This window comes from Arvicanthis niloticus, chromosome 13 (genome assembly GCF_011762505.2).
Source record: "Arvicanthis niloticus isolate mArvNil1 chromosome 13, mArvNil1.pat.X, whole genome shotgun sequence".
Taxonomy (NCBI): Eukaryota; Metazoa; Chordata; class Mammalia; order Rodentia; family Muridae; genus Arvicanthis; species Arvicanthis niloticus.
The window spans coordinates 58,163,563-58,180,638 of NC_047670.1; the positions used below are offsets into that span (position 1 = coordinate 58,163,563).

At 46.4% G+C, this 17,076-nt stretch overlaps 1 protein-coding gene across 5 annotated transcripts in view; it reads right to left on the minus strand.

Annotated features, from left to right (window-relative positions):
* Pacsin2 (protein kinase C and casein kinase substrate in neurons 2) overlaps positions 1–17,076 on the minus strand; it is a 91,972-nt gene that overhangs the window by 25,314 nt on the left and 49,582 nt on the right. For all 5 annotated transcript variants that reach the window (XM_076911738.1, XM_034516465.2, XM_034516463.2 and 2 more), the window contains one exon: positions 4,358–4,490. In XM_076911738.1, coding sequence (XP_076767853.1) covers positions 4,358–4,417 — 60 coding nt within the window. In that variant the 5' untranslated portion in view covers positions 4,418–4,490. The remainder of the gene's footprint in view (positions 1–4,357; positions 4,491–17,076) is intronic.

Genomic DNA, 17,076 nt, shown 5'->3' on the forward strand with positions numbered 1-17,076 from the left:
GGTCCTGTCTTCAAATCTTTGAAATTTGCTGTGTCCCGTGAAGAGAGCAGTCTTCCAAGCTCTTAGGGCACACAGACAAGCTTGACCAAATGCTGAGGCGGTTCAGGAGGAGCCTGTTCAGCAGGTGATGAGAATGTTCCTTCCCCTGAAACATCTCCACATTCATGGCTCATTCAATTTCTCCCAACCTCAAGTCTACATTGATCATAATAATGTGCCTTCCAAATTTAACAGAGAAAGTCTGAGGGCTCATATACTCAGGGAAGCTGTTTATAATCTTCTGGCATGTTTAAATCCATGCTTATAAATTCTAGTAACTGCATTACATAGGAGACTGACATCTGTCATCTTGACAAGCAGTCCACTGTAGCTGTTCTTTTTGGCTACTTTGTGGGTTCTTTTTTCTTTCACCTTTCTTCATCCCTCTTCTCCCACCCTTTTAACCCCCTAATACTAGGGAGAAGAGAAAAAAAGAATAGAGGAAAAAGGGGGTGATATTATCTTTAGACTACTTCCTGCTGATTAGGGATGTCCAGTTCCTTGGGGCAAGTTTGATCTTTGCTGTCAGGATATCTAATTTCTTGTTGTTTCTTTTTTCCGCCTGACTACTTAACAAACCGTGACTAATAGCAACCAACCAACAACCCCTCTTGGGGGCCTAGCATTTATATATCCTCTGAAAAAAAAAGTCCCCAGAATTCCATAGTTACACAACCTCAGAAACAATCTGCAGCTGGCAAAATCATGCCCCTGGTGGAGGATGAGTGGAATCACAGTCAGATGCTGCAGACAGTTTGAAGCAGCCCCATATCCTACACCTGGGATTAAAGTGAAAACATATTCTTACATAGTATTTGTGTTTTTCTAAAATTCTCACTATAGTCTGCAATTGCTGTGTGTTTCAAGGTCATGTGGATACCATGCTAAAAGTCTCTGCTGGGTAGGATTTAATTTCACTGGAAAAGGAGAGACTCTGGGTTGCTCATTTGGCCAGCAATCATCACGACTAGCACAAAGCCATGAAAAAGGATCTAAATGTGGTGGCAGCTGAGATTCGTCAGCTTTAGGCTATAGTGACAAGCAGTGCATTCAAGGAAGGACACATATGTAAGGAAGAGCGGAGGCCTTCCTGCCGGAAGTGTCCTCTTTTGTGACAAGAATTTCTATTAGTGCCATTTCTTCTTTGTTGTTTTTAATCACAGACCTTATCTTTATCTGCTACTAGGAAAGTCTACCAGTGCTTTAAAACTTCAGCCCTTCTCCCTGGCACCCAATTACGGCCGTAAAAATAGACTAGAAAGGTTCAGGCAAGGAAGCCTGATCTTACTTCTTTTCTCAGTACATTATTCAAAGCTCTCTGCCATAGCTCTAGATCAAAACTACAGGAAACCAAAGATTTATCTGTAGGAACTCAGACCAAAACTTCTCTAACTCAGGCACTTGTACTTCAATTCCTTTCTCTTTTAGCAGGCACTTTACCACCTGTATTGAGTTGCTCTTTGACCCAAGGCCAAATTATCCATTCTGCGCCCAGTTTTGCTTTTTAAACCAGGGGGTCCCTTTACCCTACGTACTCATGTCTCCCGCATTTGGCTGCCAAATTGCCTTTGTTACCAGGCCATCCCCTAAAAGACAGCAATGACTGTGGGTCAGTAAAAAAAAAGTGCAGAGATAACCATTCTGGAGATGGTTTCAGGGACCAGCATCTGCTTTATTACATTTACACAGTGGAAGCCTATGGATGGTGATTGCTCAGCACAGTACCTCAGATTAGATAGTGAGTGGGTGCTCAGACCACCATGTCTCTCTTCAGAAGAAGCACATTAAAGGAGATGTGTAGAGTGCGGACTCATCCATCTGCAAGCCGGCTACCAGCTATTCCTGCTACTTCAGAATTCAGTGTTCTGACTTCTGGGCATGGTGTCCCATGCTTCTCATTTAAAAGCCCAGAAGGCAAGAAAATGCATACAGGCCAATCTTTTTTTTTTTTTTTTTTGGGGGGGTGGGGGTGGGTTCAAGACAGGGTTTCTCTGTGTAGCCCCGGCTGTTCTGGAACTCACTCTGTAGACCAGGCTGACCTCGAACTCAGAAATCTGCCTGCCTCTGCCTCCCAAGTGAATCCAGCCCAATCTTATGGAGGCATTTTCTTCTTGAGATTCCCTCCTCTCAGATGATTTTAGCTTGTGTCTAGCTGACATAAAACTAGCCAGCACAGCCATGAAGAGAGCAAACCATCCCTCAGCATCCACACTGCTAGAAGACAAGTGAGAGCACAAGCCAGTAGGAGGGCTTTGCTGATCTCTTGCTGCAGCCTACAAAATCTTTGGTGACAATATTTTATCACAAACCCACAGTATCTCAGTAAGGCTTGAAGGACTGCAGGATAGTCTAGTCTTTCTTCCCAAGACTACAACCTGTAGCACCACTCCCTGTCACAGATGCAAAAGTCGCATCCACACCTTCATGGAGACCTCTGCTGAAGCACAGAGCCTCCATCTCAGCAACTTCCTATGCCTACCAAACCCCTATTCTGACCCTTCCAACAGGGATTAGCCCTCTGCTGCTTTTGTTCCCATCTTCTACTCATCTTTGGGTTTTTAACTCGGTGGCACTTATGCTTTAAGAAGCCAAACTAAGGGGTACCTGGGAAACCTTCATGGCCATGTCTAGCTTTTCAGGTTCAGACAGTGCTCTCTCACTTTCATTTCTATGGGCTCTGATGATCTCACACTGAACTTTCTTGTGGCACATGGGTAGGTGTTCCCATGAACCACTTGTCTGCATCACACCTCACTGGGCTTCACCTCTGCATGGAATGATGCTCTCTCCTTAACCTGTAGGGCCCTAAGAGGGCCCATGGCTGAAGCTCATGGATTTGCTGGAGATGATACTGCTGTACCACAGGCAGCTGTCCTAGCACAGCTCTCAACAAAGCCTAGTTCCCTCCTATCCCAAATCCAGATATATGGTTCCAGCCCCACAGTTCTGTCATCCTCTGTTCCTGGAACCGGTCATCAGAGGAAGGGGAAGAAAATGGGGCTCACCACTCAGCAAAGGAAAGAAAGGAAATGGGATTTGTTGCTCAGTAAAGGAATCCTGTGTTTCCCTGATTATTTAAAAGCAAACAAATTTAAAGATAACTGAATTATCAATCTTCAACCAGCTATTCAAACTGACAACCTTAAAAACGAGTAATGTGGAACCCCTAAACTCTTAATTGTTGGATTCTAATTCTAAAAAGCAGAATACATGAAGTAAGAAGGGAAAATGTATTTAAACAATCACAGCCTTCGTACTTAGAACACAGGTCAGAGAAGTGCTATGAAGTCTGACCCTCTGCTGTCTTCAAATCCAATGTTCATTGGTGATCACTTGTTTCCATGAGCCTGTAACAGTTGGGGACAGTTTCTCAGACACACTAACTCAGCAAACACCAGGACTGCACACTCACCTTCTCTCCCCAGGAGCCTCCTGTGTCAGGACGGCATCCACACAGGGCTGGAGACCACAGTCCAGCTCCTCCTCGAGGAGCCTCGATTGGGCCATTAGCCCCTCTTTTATAGGCAAAGACTCTGAAGCTCAGGTAAAGTGGGCAGTGTGCCCAAGGTCACATAGCTGTCACTGCACAGCTGGGGTCAAAGCTGACAAAGGCTCAATCCTCCCTACTCTGTCCCATGCAGCCCAGAATGGAAAGAGAGTTGCAGGGTTTTTTCCATGAGGGTAGAATCTGGTTAAGAGCTTACTTTCATGGCTGGTGTCAAAACACAGTGTTTGGACCCCTGCCTTGCATGCATGAGGCAGAGCTCCATTCCGAATGCCACTGCCACCAACAATCAGAACACAACTGGCTTTTCTTTAGTAGACAGGAAAAATAAGCAGGGTGAGGGAGAATAACTTCCGAAAACAAAACTAGTCACAAGATAATTTCACCAGGAAGGGAGTTCCCAGGATATAGGCTGAAGGCAGATGCTCTATTAAGATCCAGGCCCTTTGTGCAGCCCTCTGGTCGCTTGCCTACATTATGCAAAAAAAGTCACATCATGGCCGCCCACGTTAAAGCTGTCTGTGAGACTGAGCCGGGTTGCCACTGTTTGTTGTTGCCCATCATGGTTTGCCCACAAACCATCAAGACCTTCAACAGACACCCCTGGCTTGTGGGGAGATCAGACACTCCAAGTAAGGAAGCTCGTACCTCTACTGAGGATGAAAACATTCCAGCTCCCTAAAACCCATTTGATGGCAAGTGCCCAGCTGATTTTTAAGTTACGTTCCTCTCCTCCTGACTGTACCAACACCACAAAGGTACACTGGATGCCAGCAACCTCGGATCTGCATTCATGAGAAGGGGAGGCATTACCTCCCAGAAGCTGTCGCTGGACACTTCCACTCCCACAGAATCATCATAGGTGACAGACATTTCTGCAGAGGATGAGGGGGTGGCAGCAGACACTCCAGTTCAGGGATCAGATGCTCAAAACCTACAGGCAGACCTATGGAAGGAAAACAAACAGCTGTAGTTTTCACATTCTAGGACAGAAGGCAAGGCATCGTTGCTGAATACATGGTACCAACCACAGCACTGTGGTCTCTCCTACTCTGCATCAGGCCCTGCTTCTCTTCCCTACCCTGCCACTGAATGTCAGCTCACTGAGGCTCAAAAGTACCAAGACTCCAGAGCTCTAAGTCTCTATGTATCCGCTATGACTCCAGTGTCACCAGTGTACAGACACTCCATGGCAGCTCTTCTGAGAGCCAGCCACAGTCAAGTAAGGATGAGGGCGCTTTACTCACATGGCATAAAGTTAGTGTCATGGCTAGTCTTTTTTTTTTTTTTGGTTTTTCGAGACAGGGTTTCTCTGTGTAGTCCTGGCTGTCCTGGAACTCACTCTGTAGACCAGGCTGGCCTCAAACTCAAAAATCCGCCTGCCTCTGCCTCCCAAGTGCTGGGATTAAAGGCATGCGCCACCACTGCCCGGCCATAGCTAGTCTTGATTGTCAAATTGATTACATCTGGAATTAACTGAAACTCAAGGGGCTGGGTGCACCTGTGAGAGATTTCTTTGTGTAGCTCTGGCTGTTCTAGAGGTCACCTAGTAGACCAGGCTGGCCTTAAATTCAGAGATCCGCCTGTCTCTGCTTCCTGAGTGCTGGGACCAAAGGTGTGCACAACCACACCTTGAGAGATTATTTTCTAGTTGAAATCATTAGAAATGGGATGACCCACCTTTAGTCTAGGCCACATCTAGACTAAAGGCTTAGGATAAAGGCCTGGTGTAAAGCCTTAGGGCAGGCTATATAAAGGACATGGAAGAAGGAAGCTGTTGCTCTTTGCTTTCTTGTTCTTGCTGACCAGTCCACTCCCTCACAGGTAACAAAGCCTACTTTGGGATTCTGGCATATACTGAAGACCAGCCGAGACATTCAGTCTCGTGGACTAAACAACTACTGGATTCTTGGACTTTTTACAGGGAGATACTACTGTTGGACCAGCTAGCTGGACCAGAGCCTATAAGCTACACTAGTAAGTGCGTGTATGTGTGTGTTCATTCTATCCCTTTAGAGAATCCTGATTAATACAGTTAGCAATGACATTTAAGAGTTATCTGACACAGCAAAAGTGTCCATCCAGCAAACAAAGATAGTGAGAAACACTAGGCTCTGGAATTGGGGTTTTGTTAGTTATTGTTTCTGGGACAAGCATTTTCTCTGAGGCTGTCAGCTTCCCTCACTCAGGGAGGAGACTGGTGGCTGCCTGCTGCCAGGAGCTTTATGTGTTCGTCATGAATGCACTGATTCCAGTCCTATGAGGCAGCCGGCATCACATGCCTCATTAAGTCAGGGAAAGAAAGGGGAAGGAGTCTGTTTAGCTCAGGAGCAGGGTGATAGATAAAGGCTCACAGCCTGTAGAGTGCTAACAGCAGGGTGCACGCCCTCGGGAGCTAGCTGAAGTGCTAGCTCTGAGAAGTCTGTGGGCTTTAGGCCTCCTGGAGGACTGAGTAGTAGCTAACTGTGGATCTGACTAGTGAGTCTCTCCACAGGCCTGCTGTAAACTGCATGTGTTACCCCAGGCATTGTCTTCTCATCACTCCATGCTGTTTATTTATCATGTATTTATCATGTATTCTTAATCTTTTAAAAATATTTCATTTTTTTGCCAGGCAATGGTGACACATGCCTTTATTCCCAGCACTTGGGAGGCAAAGGCAGGTGAATCTCTGAATTCCAGGCCAATCTGGTCTACAGAGTGAGTTCCAGGATAGCCAGGACTACACAGAGAAACCCTGTCTCAAAAAAAAAAAAGGGGGGGGGGTGGTAAGAAAAAAATGTTGGCTTTTATTTAGGAGAGAACGTACATGCATGAGTACCAAACTCCCATCCTCTGCCATCACTCTGGCCCACACAGTCGGAGCAGTGAAGTCCCATGCATCAGTGTCAGTGCTTTCCTGTGACCTCTTCAGGAGTCTCTCCTTTTGCTGATGTTATTCTCCTTCACTCCTCTTATATCTGCGGTGTGTGTTTTTCAGTTTTACTTTTCTTTTTTTAAAAAAGTTTTTATTTATTATATCTAAGTACACTGTAGCTGTCTTCAGACACCCCATAAGAGGGCATCAGATCCCATTAGAGATGGTTGTGAGCCACCATGTGGTTGCTGGGATTTGAACTCATGACCTCCAAATGAGCAATTCAGTGCTCTTAACCGCTGAGCCATCTCACCAGCCCCCCAGTTTTACTTTTCTTATCCAGAAATGGTACATATATGATAAGACACCTGAGTCACTTCTGACTTCTTTCCATGTAGCGGTCAAATTGTTCCAAAGTTGTTTGCTGGGGTTTCTCTCCCTCACTGTTTGTCTGTCCTAGCCAGTCTTCACTACTGTACCTGAGTCTTGCAGGAATCCCTCATCCATTCTTCTAGAGCAGCCAGCCATAGTCCTATGTATCTCCAAATACAACCTTTCAACTTGTTTCTTTAGTTTCACCAAACAACAAGGTCTGCTTCCAGTCTATATGGTGGTCAAAGTGGATCAAGACAAAGAAATCTCATCTCTGGAAATCTGTAACTGGCAATGTGACAGAAGCAGCACTCAGGCTTCAGGATCTCAGACTCATCCTGTGTAGTACTGAAAGTCTGAGTCCTTTCATAGACCAGATGTGATCAGCACCGCTGTTTCAATATGGCAAGATGACTCAGCATAATTCCTAGGCCCACGTGAGTCACCAGCCACACCTAGGCAGAGCTGGTCAGGAGGAAAACTAGAAGAAAGGAGAACCTAACGCATCAGGAGTCAACTTATAACTGGAAGGGCCTATCATAACAACCTTTGTCGGTAGCTCTCATTCATTAGTAACTGCTGTAGGCACGCCTCATTCATTCATCCAATAAACATGATTCTAAGTCTCAAGAATAGGCCAGTGTCAAGGATACAAACAGCCCATGGGCTACACCTTAATTCTCTTAAATACAGCTGCATGTGGTACTGTACACCTAACCCCAAACTTCTCAGGAAACTAAAGCAAAGATTCCTTGGATCCAGGGGTTCAAGGTTAGCCTAGGCAATATAGTAAAACCCTGTTCAAAATGTAAGTACATAAATAAATAGTAATCTTAATTCTAGCCTTGGCTAGAATGGGAACTAAATAAAAGACTAGATAGTAATTAAATGGAAACAGAAGAAATGTTTTGCCCTTTGATGCTGTAAGGTAAATAAAACTGGTAATTATTGACAATCACAACCAAAACCTAAGGATGTGGGCTGGAGAGATGGCTCAGCGGTTAGAACTGGCTATTTGTTCAAGAGGACCTGGGTTTGACTCCCAGCACCCACAAGGTGGCTGTCTGTAACTCCAGGTCCAGAGGATCCAATACTCTTGTCTGGCCTCCAATGGCACCAGGCATGCATGTGGTGCACAGACATATACATGTAGGCAAAACAATACATATTTAAAAAAAAATCTAAGGATGTAATATATTTATACAAAATAAATTTATTTATACAAATAAGCTACATATTTATACAAGAAAAACTCTGGTGGTTTAAATTTGAACAGCCTCCCCTCTATAAGCTCACACATTCCTTTTTTTTTTTTTTGATTTATTTTTTATTGGATATTTTATTTACATTTCAGATGCCATCCCCTTTCCCCATTTCCCCTCCCTAGAAAACCCCTATCCCATGCCCCCTTTTCCTTTTTGCTTTTCTACAATTTTTTAAAAATGTTAAAGGCTTTATAAGTTTGGTAATGCTCAATCAGAAGTGTAACCCAATACCCAACCTAGATATATCAACTATCTTTGACTGGTAGAGACACATGAACATCTGCCTCCATGCGCCCCCCCACCCCCATCACCTAGCTTCTCCTCTCCTTCTCCTCCTCTCCTTACTCCTTCTCTTCCTCTTGGTACTCCTCCCACCTTAGCTCCTCCTACATATCACCCTTCCAAGATCACATATTTCAACACTTGGTTCCAAGTTGGTGGAACTGTTTGGGAAGGATTAGGTGTGCCGTTGTTGAAAAAGGTCTGTCACTGGTGGGGAGCTTTGAGGTTTCAAAAGACTTCTTTGATTCCCAGTGTTCTTTGTGCTTCTCGTTGTGGATCTTTGATGTAAGCATTCAGCCTGACATGGTGGTACACCCCTTTAATCCTAGTACCCAGGAGGTAGAGGCAGGAGGACCTCTGTGAGTTTAACTCCAACCAAGTCAACTCAGTGAGTTCCAGGACGGCCAGGAACAGAGAATTGTACAACTGAGGACACATATAGCTACAGAGAAACAGCTCTAAGGTAAGAGGACAGGGCACAGGACACAAACATACCCCAAAAGGGCTTCCAGATCAAATTCCCCTCTTGTCCAAACTTTGTCTCTCTCTTCTAGTAAGGCCCTATTACGAGAGCCTTTCCTTATAGGTGAGAACCAGCTATCAACAAGGACAGATAAGTGGAACCCCAAAAGAGCCACACTTAACCCCATAGATTGATAGTCAAAGATTATCAAGGAAGGAACTAGAAAAGTTGCCTGATGATGTCACATAAGTATTTAGTTACTAAGCAATGGCTAAATTGTGCTCCCAAAAAAAGGCTCTTACTCTGGAGACAGCCATGTTTGTGTCAAATACAGCAAGCCTGCTTTAGCCAGGTATAAGTCTTTTGTTCTATGTGAAAGTACATGGTAGGAAGATGGAGCTGCCGTGTTCTGCACACCTCTCAGTACCAACAGGTAGTCTATGTTAAGCCTATGCAGTGAATTTCTTGTTCCTCAAAACCTCTACACACTACACACATATGCTCCTATCGATCGTCACTTTACAGGCAGGCAACTGAGTATCCAGGATTCAAACCACTGTTCCAGCACCTGCTGTGGATATACTGCCATATCCTCCAGAGGCTCTGTGTTGAAGGTTTGCTACTCAGCTGGTGTTCCAATCATTTGAGAGGACTCTGATGGCATCAACATATTAATCCCCCAAACTGCTTTTGCTAAGATTGAGAACATAATGGCATCACTTGGAGGAAGGGGGTCACTGGGAACATGTCCTGGCCCTTTCTCCCTTTCTCCCTTTCTCTCTCTTTCTCTCTCTCTTTCTTTCTCTCCCTCTCTCCCTCTCCCCCCTCTCTCTCCCTCTCCCCCCTCTCTCTCCCTCTCCCCCTCTCTCTCTCTCTCTCCCTCCCCCTCTCTCTCCCTCTCCCCCCCCTCTCTCCCTCTCCCCCCCTCTCTCCCTCTCCCCCCTCTCTCCCTCTCCCCCCCTCTCTCCCTCTCCCCCTCTCCCTCCCCCTCTCTCTCTCCCTCCCCCCTCTCTCCCCCTCCCTCTCCCCCCCTCTCTCTCCTTCTCCCCCCCTCTCTCTCCCTCTCCCCCCTCTCTCTCCCTCCCCCTCTCTCTCCCTCTCCCCCTCTCTCTCCCTCCCCCCTCTCTCTCCCTCTCCCCCTCCCGCACCCTCACCCCCCACTCGCGCTCCCTCGCCCCCCTCTCTCTCTCCCTCTCCCCCCTCTCTCCCTCCCCCCCTCTCTCCCTCCCCCCCCTCCCTCCCTCTCTTCTTTCCCTCCCCCTCCCCCTCCCCCTCTCCCTCTCTCTCTCCCTCTCTCTCATTGACCCTATGGAGAGAGCAGCTTTGCTCTCTCACACCCTTCTGCTGTGACCAGAAACAATGAAGCTATGGCTGTGGACGGAAACCATGAGCCAAACAAACCTTTACTCCCATTATACTGTTTTCTCAGACCTCTGTCACAGTGGCAGAAGGGGGAGGGGGAGGAAAAAAAAAACCCTAACATAGTCACTCCACAATGCCTGCTGCATGTCCACCCAATCCTCCTCAGACTCAGCTTGCTGCAGGCCTGGAGGCCACTCCTTCAGAAGCAGAAACGGTGGCTCTGGGACTTCCCTACTGACAGTGATGGCCAAAGCATGTGCCCTCATGATTCACAGCCCTCCTCTGTGATGCAATGCAGGACATAACACACCACCTCCTGTGGCGTTATGGGCTCAGGTGAGCTTTAGGGTGTGGCTGAGTGGTAGACAGACTGGAGGCCTAGGTTCAGGGGTACACTAGGGATAAAGTTACTCTAGAAAAGCACAAGAAGCTATCACCACTCTAAAAAAAAAAAAAAAAAAAAAAAAAAAAAGGGGGGGGTCTGGATCTGGCATATAGTTGGTGCGGTTCATACTCTGGTACTCAGAAAGTGACCGGTGACGTCTTCTAAAGAAACTAAGTTCTAATGCTTGAGTAGAGTGTTCCAAGTTCTGAGAACTCAGCAGTGCTGCTGCTGCTGCTGAGGGAGAAGTTTACTCCAGAAACTCTATGTTAAAGATGACGCTAGCTAAATGATAAAGACCCAGGGATCTCCATCCCATCCCAGGAGGACAAAGGTACATACTGTACGCTAAGTTTCAATACAAGTTCAGGCAGGTGAGCGAGCGACTTGGTGGGTGCACAAGGACTCCCAGCTAAGGGCTCCTCCCTTATGGACCTCTTAGAGGGATACAGAGCTTTTGCAGGCACTCAGTGGCCCATCATGTGTGAGACAATGGACAGTGCCTCAGTCCAGCTCTTCCCAGAGGCCTTAACATTTCAGCACATAAGGAACAACGACAGCATAGGCCACTGACAGAGCCAGCTTGAGGTATGAAGGGTTTGTCTGAGCTCATAGTTTGATGACACAATCCATTATGGTGAGGGAGATTACCCGTGTGAGTCAGCTGGTCACACTGCATTCACTGTGTGGAGAGCAGAGAGATGGGACTCAACTAACTTTCTCCTTTATATTCAGCCTAGGACACCTCCCCACACACACTGGATTGTGCTGCCCACATTTAGAGTAGGCCTTCCCTTCTCAGCTAACCCTAGATACACCCTCACAGACATGACTAGATATATGTCTCCTGGGAGATTCTAAATCCAGTTCAGCTGATGACGCAACAAACATGCAACCTGCCAGCAAGAAAACCCTAATTCACAAAGCCACACTGGTGGCCAATGCCTGAAATCCCAGTACTTAGGAAGCTCAAGAGACAAAAGGACTGCTGGGATCAAGGCAGCCTGGATTGCAGAACATGCTCCAGGCCACCTGAGCTACAATGTGAGACCCTGAGGCAGTGTAAGCCCTTCTAAGACACTTACAAAGCAATCCTGTTTTAAGAGGCACTCCTTAGGAATCCAGGAGTAAGAATGGGGCAAGAGTGTCTAGGTCCCTACTTCTAGTGACTTTGCTGCTGTACAATGTCATACGTGTCCTAGAGCCAATCTTTTGCCAGTATGCAGAAGCTTAGAGGTTAACAGAGAAGGTCACAGCTGTCCTTGGCTCCAGCTGGAGGCTGGCATAATCTCCTACCATTTCTGGCCTGATAACAGGTATCAGGTAAACAGAGGGTTCGTTACATAAGACTTCTAGCTTCTCTTTAATCCCTTTAGTTCATTCCAGAGGGAAAACTAAGAGTCCCTTCTTGAGGCCTACAGTCTACTGCAGAAGGTAAGAAGGTCGAAGAATTGTGCTTTGTGCTTGCCTGTCTCCCCTGAAAGACGAGCAGGAAGCTCTCCTCTTAAACCCTTGCCAAGCACTAGCCACAGAGGGCAGCAGTGGTACACACATGGCCTTTCCAGGCTGCTTTGTGGTTCCATGGATACACAGCGTCTTTCTTACTCGTTACCTGTACAGAAATTCTTCAGTCCCTAGGAAATGTCTGCAACCTCTGAGCCGCTGTGCAGCCCCAGGGTGAGGTGGGCAGCTAGCATTCTTTAAACAAGGACACAGTTAGCCATTCATTCCACAGACATCTACCATGTACTAGGAACTGTCCTAAACTGCTGATAGAACAGTAGCAATAAGCAAGAGAAACTTAGTCTCTGTCCTCCTGGAGCAGATACCCCCCTAGGGTACCCTGTCATGCAGGTAAGTGACACAGCCACACCGTGTGTTAAATTCTAAAACAGAGGAAATATAGGTGCTAGGGAAAGAAATGTGAGAGGCAGGGCTTGTTGAGATCAAGTATGGCCTCAGAAGACTCCAAAAGATGGGAGGTAGGAACAGATGCCTCTTAGTAACGGAGCAGGAGAGTGACGGGCCTGCCCCCTACTAGGCACAGGGAGGTCAGCACCAAAAGCTGCAGAGGGGACCAATGGGGTCTCAGCTACCGAATGTACAGTAACTTGGAATTTACCTCTGTGCTCAGCTTTTCAAAACTAAAACTCCCGCACACAGTAAGACATGCTGTTTAAAATCAGGCAGGGAGCAGTTAAGAGCATTCACTGCTCTTACAGGTGATGTGTTTGGTTCCGAGGATCCATGTCAGACAGCTCATAACCCCCTAAACATCTAGCTCCTATCTGGTGTGTTTGGCCTCTTTGGGCACCTGTACCACATACACATGTCTCCTCTCCTCACACATACATTCACATAATTAAAAATAAATCTTTAAAAAATAACAAGCTTGTACGTGTTTTGCATCTATTCCTTAGCTCTGCACATTGTCCAAACCTCAATGTGAGAAATTACCATCTATCATGAGACCTATTTAGCTGCAAGTTTACCCTACAGATAAGGTCAGCCAAGAGAGGCAAGAGTTCACTGTGGGATGGTTTGTAGCAGCAAGAAAAAAAAAAAAAAAAACTGAAAAATCAGAACTACTTTGATGCCCATCAAATGCTGATACTGTAGCTGATACTGCGGCTTGGACCCAGTATCAGCTGGGTCCGAGTCTGGCACCAGGGAGGCTGAGGAACTGACCAAGGCCAGCTTCCCCAAGAGTAAGTTCCTGTCTGAGAAAGGAAAGAAAGAAGAGAAGAGATTTAGAAGGAGAAGAGGAATCCACTTGAAGCATGGAGCACCAGGCAGCCAGCACAAGGTCTGTGCAGAGGTAGGAGAACACAGCTGTAGTGCAGCAACGCATGCGCCCCACTGGGCGGCAGCAACTGTGCTCTCTCAAAGCTCACTGCTGCACGGTCCTCGCCCAGACACATGTGGCCCTGGCATGGGGAGAGGCTACTGTTAGCAGCCTCCTAAGCTATTTGAAATGTTCTCTAACCGCACAGAATGCCTTTGAAAGAAATACAAAACAGGCAAAGACATTTTGTTTCATGAATAATGTTGAGATGAAGGGTGGTCCCACATGACCACATCCCATGACACCCTCACAGCTTCAAGAAAGATTTTCCCATGCGCTGCTGCTAGGCTGCCCACCCTTCTCTGCACACCCAGGGATATCACCGGCTCCTCTCCTCCACTGCTCTCTGGTATCATCACTGCCATTTTTGTCAACTCTGCCCTGCATGTCTGCTGTCATGTCTCCGAGCAGTCCTCCTAGCACATCTATCTCAACACTGTCACCTCATGTCTAGATCAACCCAGTGACCATGCATGCCCCTCCATGGCCTCCACAGCTACAGCTCTGCTCATCTCCCACCAAACTGTCGGTTCCCAAGCCTCATCTTCCCACCCTACCCCATCCTCCAGAGCACACAGCTCCAACCAAGCATGTATTCCACTGACACTGGCACTGCCATGTACAACCAGTTTACTTATCCTGTCTGCAGTATCCTTCCTGCGCTGCAGACCTGTGTGAGGCGGGCAGCATCCAAGCCTCAAATTCCCACTCAAAACCACTTTCAATGTCAAACACCTTTTTGTATATCTATTTATCTATATATCATCTATCAATCATCCATCCATCACCCAATCATCCATAATTATCTATCTATCTATCTATCTATCTATCTATCTACCTACCTACCTACCTATATCTATCTACAGGGTCTCTCTACAAAACTCAACTCTCCTGAAACTCACTGTGTAGATTAGGCTAGCCTCAAACTCACAGAGATCTCTCTTCCCCTGCCCCTGCCCCTCCTCTGCCTCCTGAGTGTTGGATTAGAGGCCTGCAGCACCACACCACAAACGGCAACTCTGAGAGGACATGGATCTGTGTCACTGCCCTCTGTTGGTCACTGCCTTGGCTCTAGAATCCACATTTCTTTGGGTTCCATTCACTCTGCTAAAACTTGTCAGACGTTTTAGGGTGACCTGAACTCAAGAGTCTTAGTGACTTTGACTCAAGGAGATGAGATCCACAGAAGGAAATTATTTGAAGAGGTTTTAACTCTAGTGGCTAGAATTACTTTATCAATACACCTGTTCCCTTCCCATTTTATTATATGTTCTTTTCTTCAAATCCTTCTGAGAGGCCAGCATTACTGTACTCAATACAAGTGGGATTAGTGGCTCGACAACAAAACTGAAAAGCTCAGACCCAGCTCATTCCAACCACACAGGAAACCCTACAGCCCAGCTGAGGCACTCTGCTGCCAGCTTCAGTGTGCGTCCAGTCAGTCCCTTATAAAGGACAGGTGTCCTGCATCTCTTGAGCACTCAAGCCACCCTGCACATGCTGGCTGCTCAGGCCTGAGCTAACACATGGCCTCACACCATTGGTTGAGAAGAAACACATGTTTCAACTCAGCTACTTGTCACAACCTATTTTGTTTCCAATGACTTCATCTGGAAAAGGGAACATTCCTTAAAGGAAGTGACAGAGATCAGCAAATAAAGGAACTTCTCTCTCTGGACGCTGTGTGGAATGCTCAACACTGAGTGGGAAACTGACCATCACAAAGGCTGGATTCTACAGGCTGCTTCTAACTGTAGCTGCCTGAGAGCAACCCTAGGCCCCCACCTGCCGTCTAAAACAAGGAAGATTGAGAGAAGGAGTGTAGTTTTTAATTCTTTGCTTCCAAGAAGCATCTCCCTGAAGATGGAGTTGCCCTGGAAACTACTGCCTGAAAACTAAGTTGGCTAGAGAAGGATTTCAAACCATGTATGACACAGGCTAGCCCACCAAACTATAGAGTGGGCTGGTAAGAGGCAAGCAATTTTAGGAGCTCCACAAGGGCACAGAACCATTATCCTGAAAATAAACACTCTTAAAAACCCTGATTAAAGCCAACCAGGTACTGGTGGCACATGCTTTTAATCCCAGTACTCAGGAGGCACAGACAGGCAGATCTCTGTGTCTTTGTGAACTCTATAGATACCAGCTTGGTCTGGTGTCTATAGAGTTCTAGGACAGCCAAGGCTACACAAACAAACCCTGTCTCAAAAACAAAACAAAAACAAAAACAAAACCCCACCAACTAAACAAGAAACAATTCAGAAATGCACAGGTGTTTCACTCAACATTCAGGGCTCTTCTTCTTCCCACATGAGAGACAGAGGATGAGGGAAGACCATCAAGAAAGGATGAGGAAAACCATACTTTCCTAAAGTAACCCAGTGAAGGTACCCCACTGCCACACATGTAATTGCCACTCAGGAACCACCTTCCTTTCAACATGTTCATGCTGGTAGGCCCATGACAGCTCTAATTCTAAATGACATTCCTCGGTTAGTTAGCATGGAATAGTCACACCCACTTGGGCCCTCCAGTCTCAGTACTCAGCCCTTCAAACCATCTACAGCAGAATCACAGCCACCTAGCCACTGAGTCTGCTTTCCTGCACTGTACAGACGTTCTCACACAGCATCCCATCATGGTCCTGGGCTTGACTTCACCACATCCTCACCCTCAGGTCGGTCAGCACCAAGACTGGGGCGGTCCCTGCTTGTGCAGCTTCCCATTTCTGTCCCATTACTTCACCAGGTACTCTGGCTTCAACATTCCAGATTTCTGGCAAATCTTTCAAACCTAGTTTAAAGGGAAAGCTCCCTCTACGTGCCTTTAAAGGGCAGGTTAGAGCAGGAGAAAGATCACCTAAAATGCTGTCATCTCTTGCAGCTCTTAGAACATTTCACTGCCTGTTTACAGCTCTGTGATTGATTCACTGTTTGTGCTATTCAATAGGCTGAGAATACCAGAGAGCAGGTGATAACTTGTGATATCACAGATAAGTGAGAATGGACAGAAAAGGAAATGGAATAACTCCATTTAAAACTGTTTTACTATGAAAGCAAGAGCAGACGGGCAAGCCTCCTTAGAGTTTCCACATTTTAGGAGCTGGAGAGAGGCTCCTCTGTCAAGAGCACTGGCTCCTCTTGTAGGGGACCCAGGTTCAGTTCCCAGCACCACATGGTAACTCATAACTGTCTTTAACACCTAATTCAGGGATTCCAGTGCCTTTTTCTGGCCTCTGTGGGCACCTGCACACATGTGGTACATATACATGCACGTAAGCAAACACTCAAGACATTTTTTGTAAATGTCTCCTCATTTGACTGTTCATATTATACCGGAATCAGGTTAATTTTGTTTTTTAAGAAACTTTAGGTAAATGACACAAAATTTTACATATGAGCCATCTTTAGAACAGAGATGCAAGAGTACTTCACCATATGCATATTTAAGGACTATTGTCTTCTCACCTTGGCAACATGTCCACAAATGACCAAGCATACTTGAGAAGGTCAATGGGAGTTATTTAGTGTGCTTAAAGTGATCGCTTCCTTGTCTCAAATGTCAAGGGTACATTTGTTTTGTGACACAAAGTCTCACTATGTACCTCAGGCTAGTCTGGAATGCATTTATATAACCCATACTGGCCTCAACCTCAACATCCTCCTGCCTTAGCTTGCCAAGTGCTGGGGTTACAGGTGTGCACT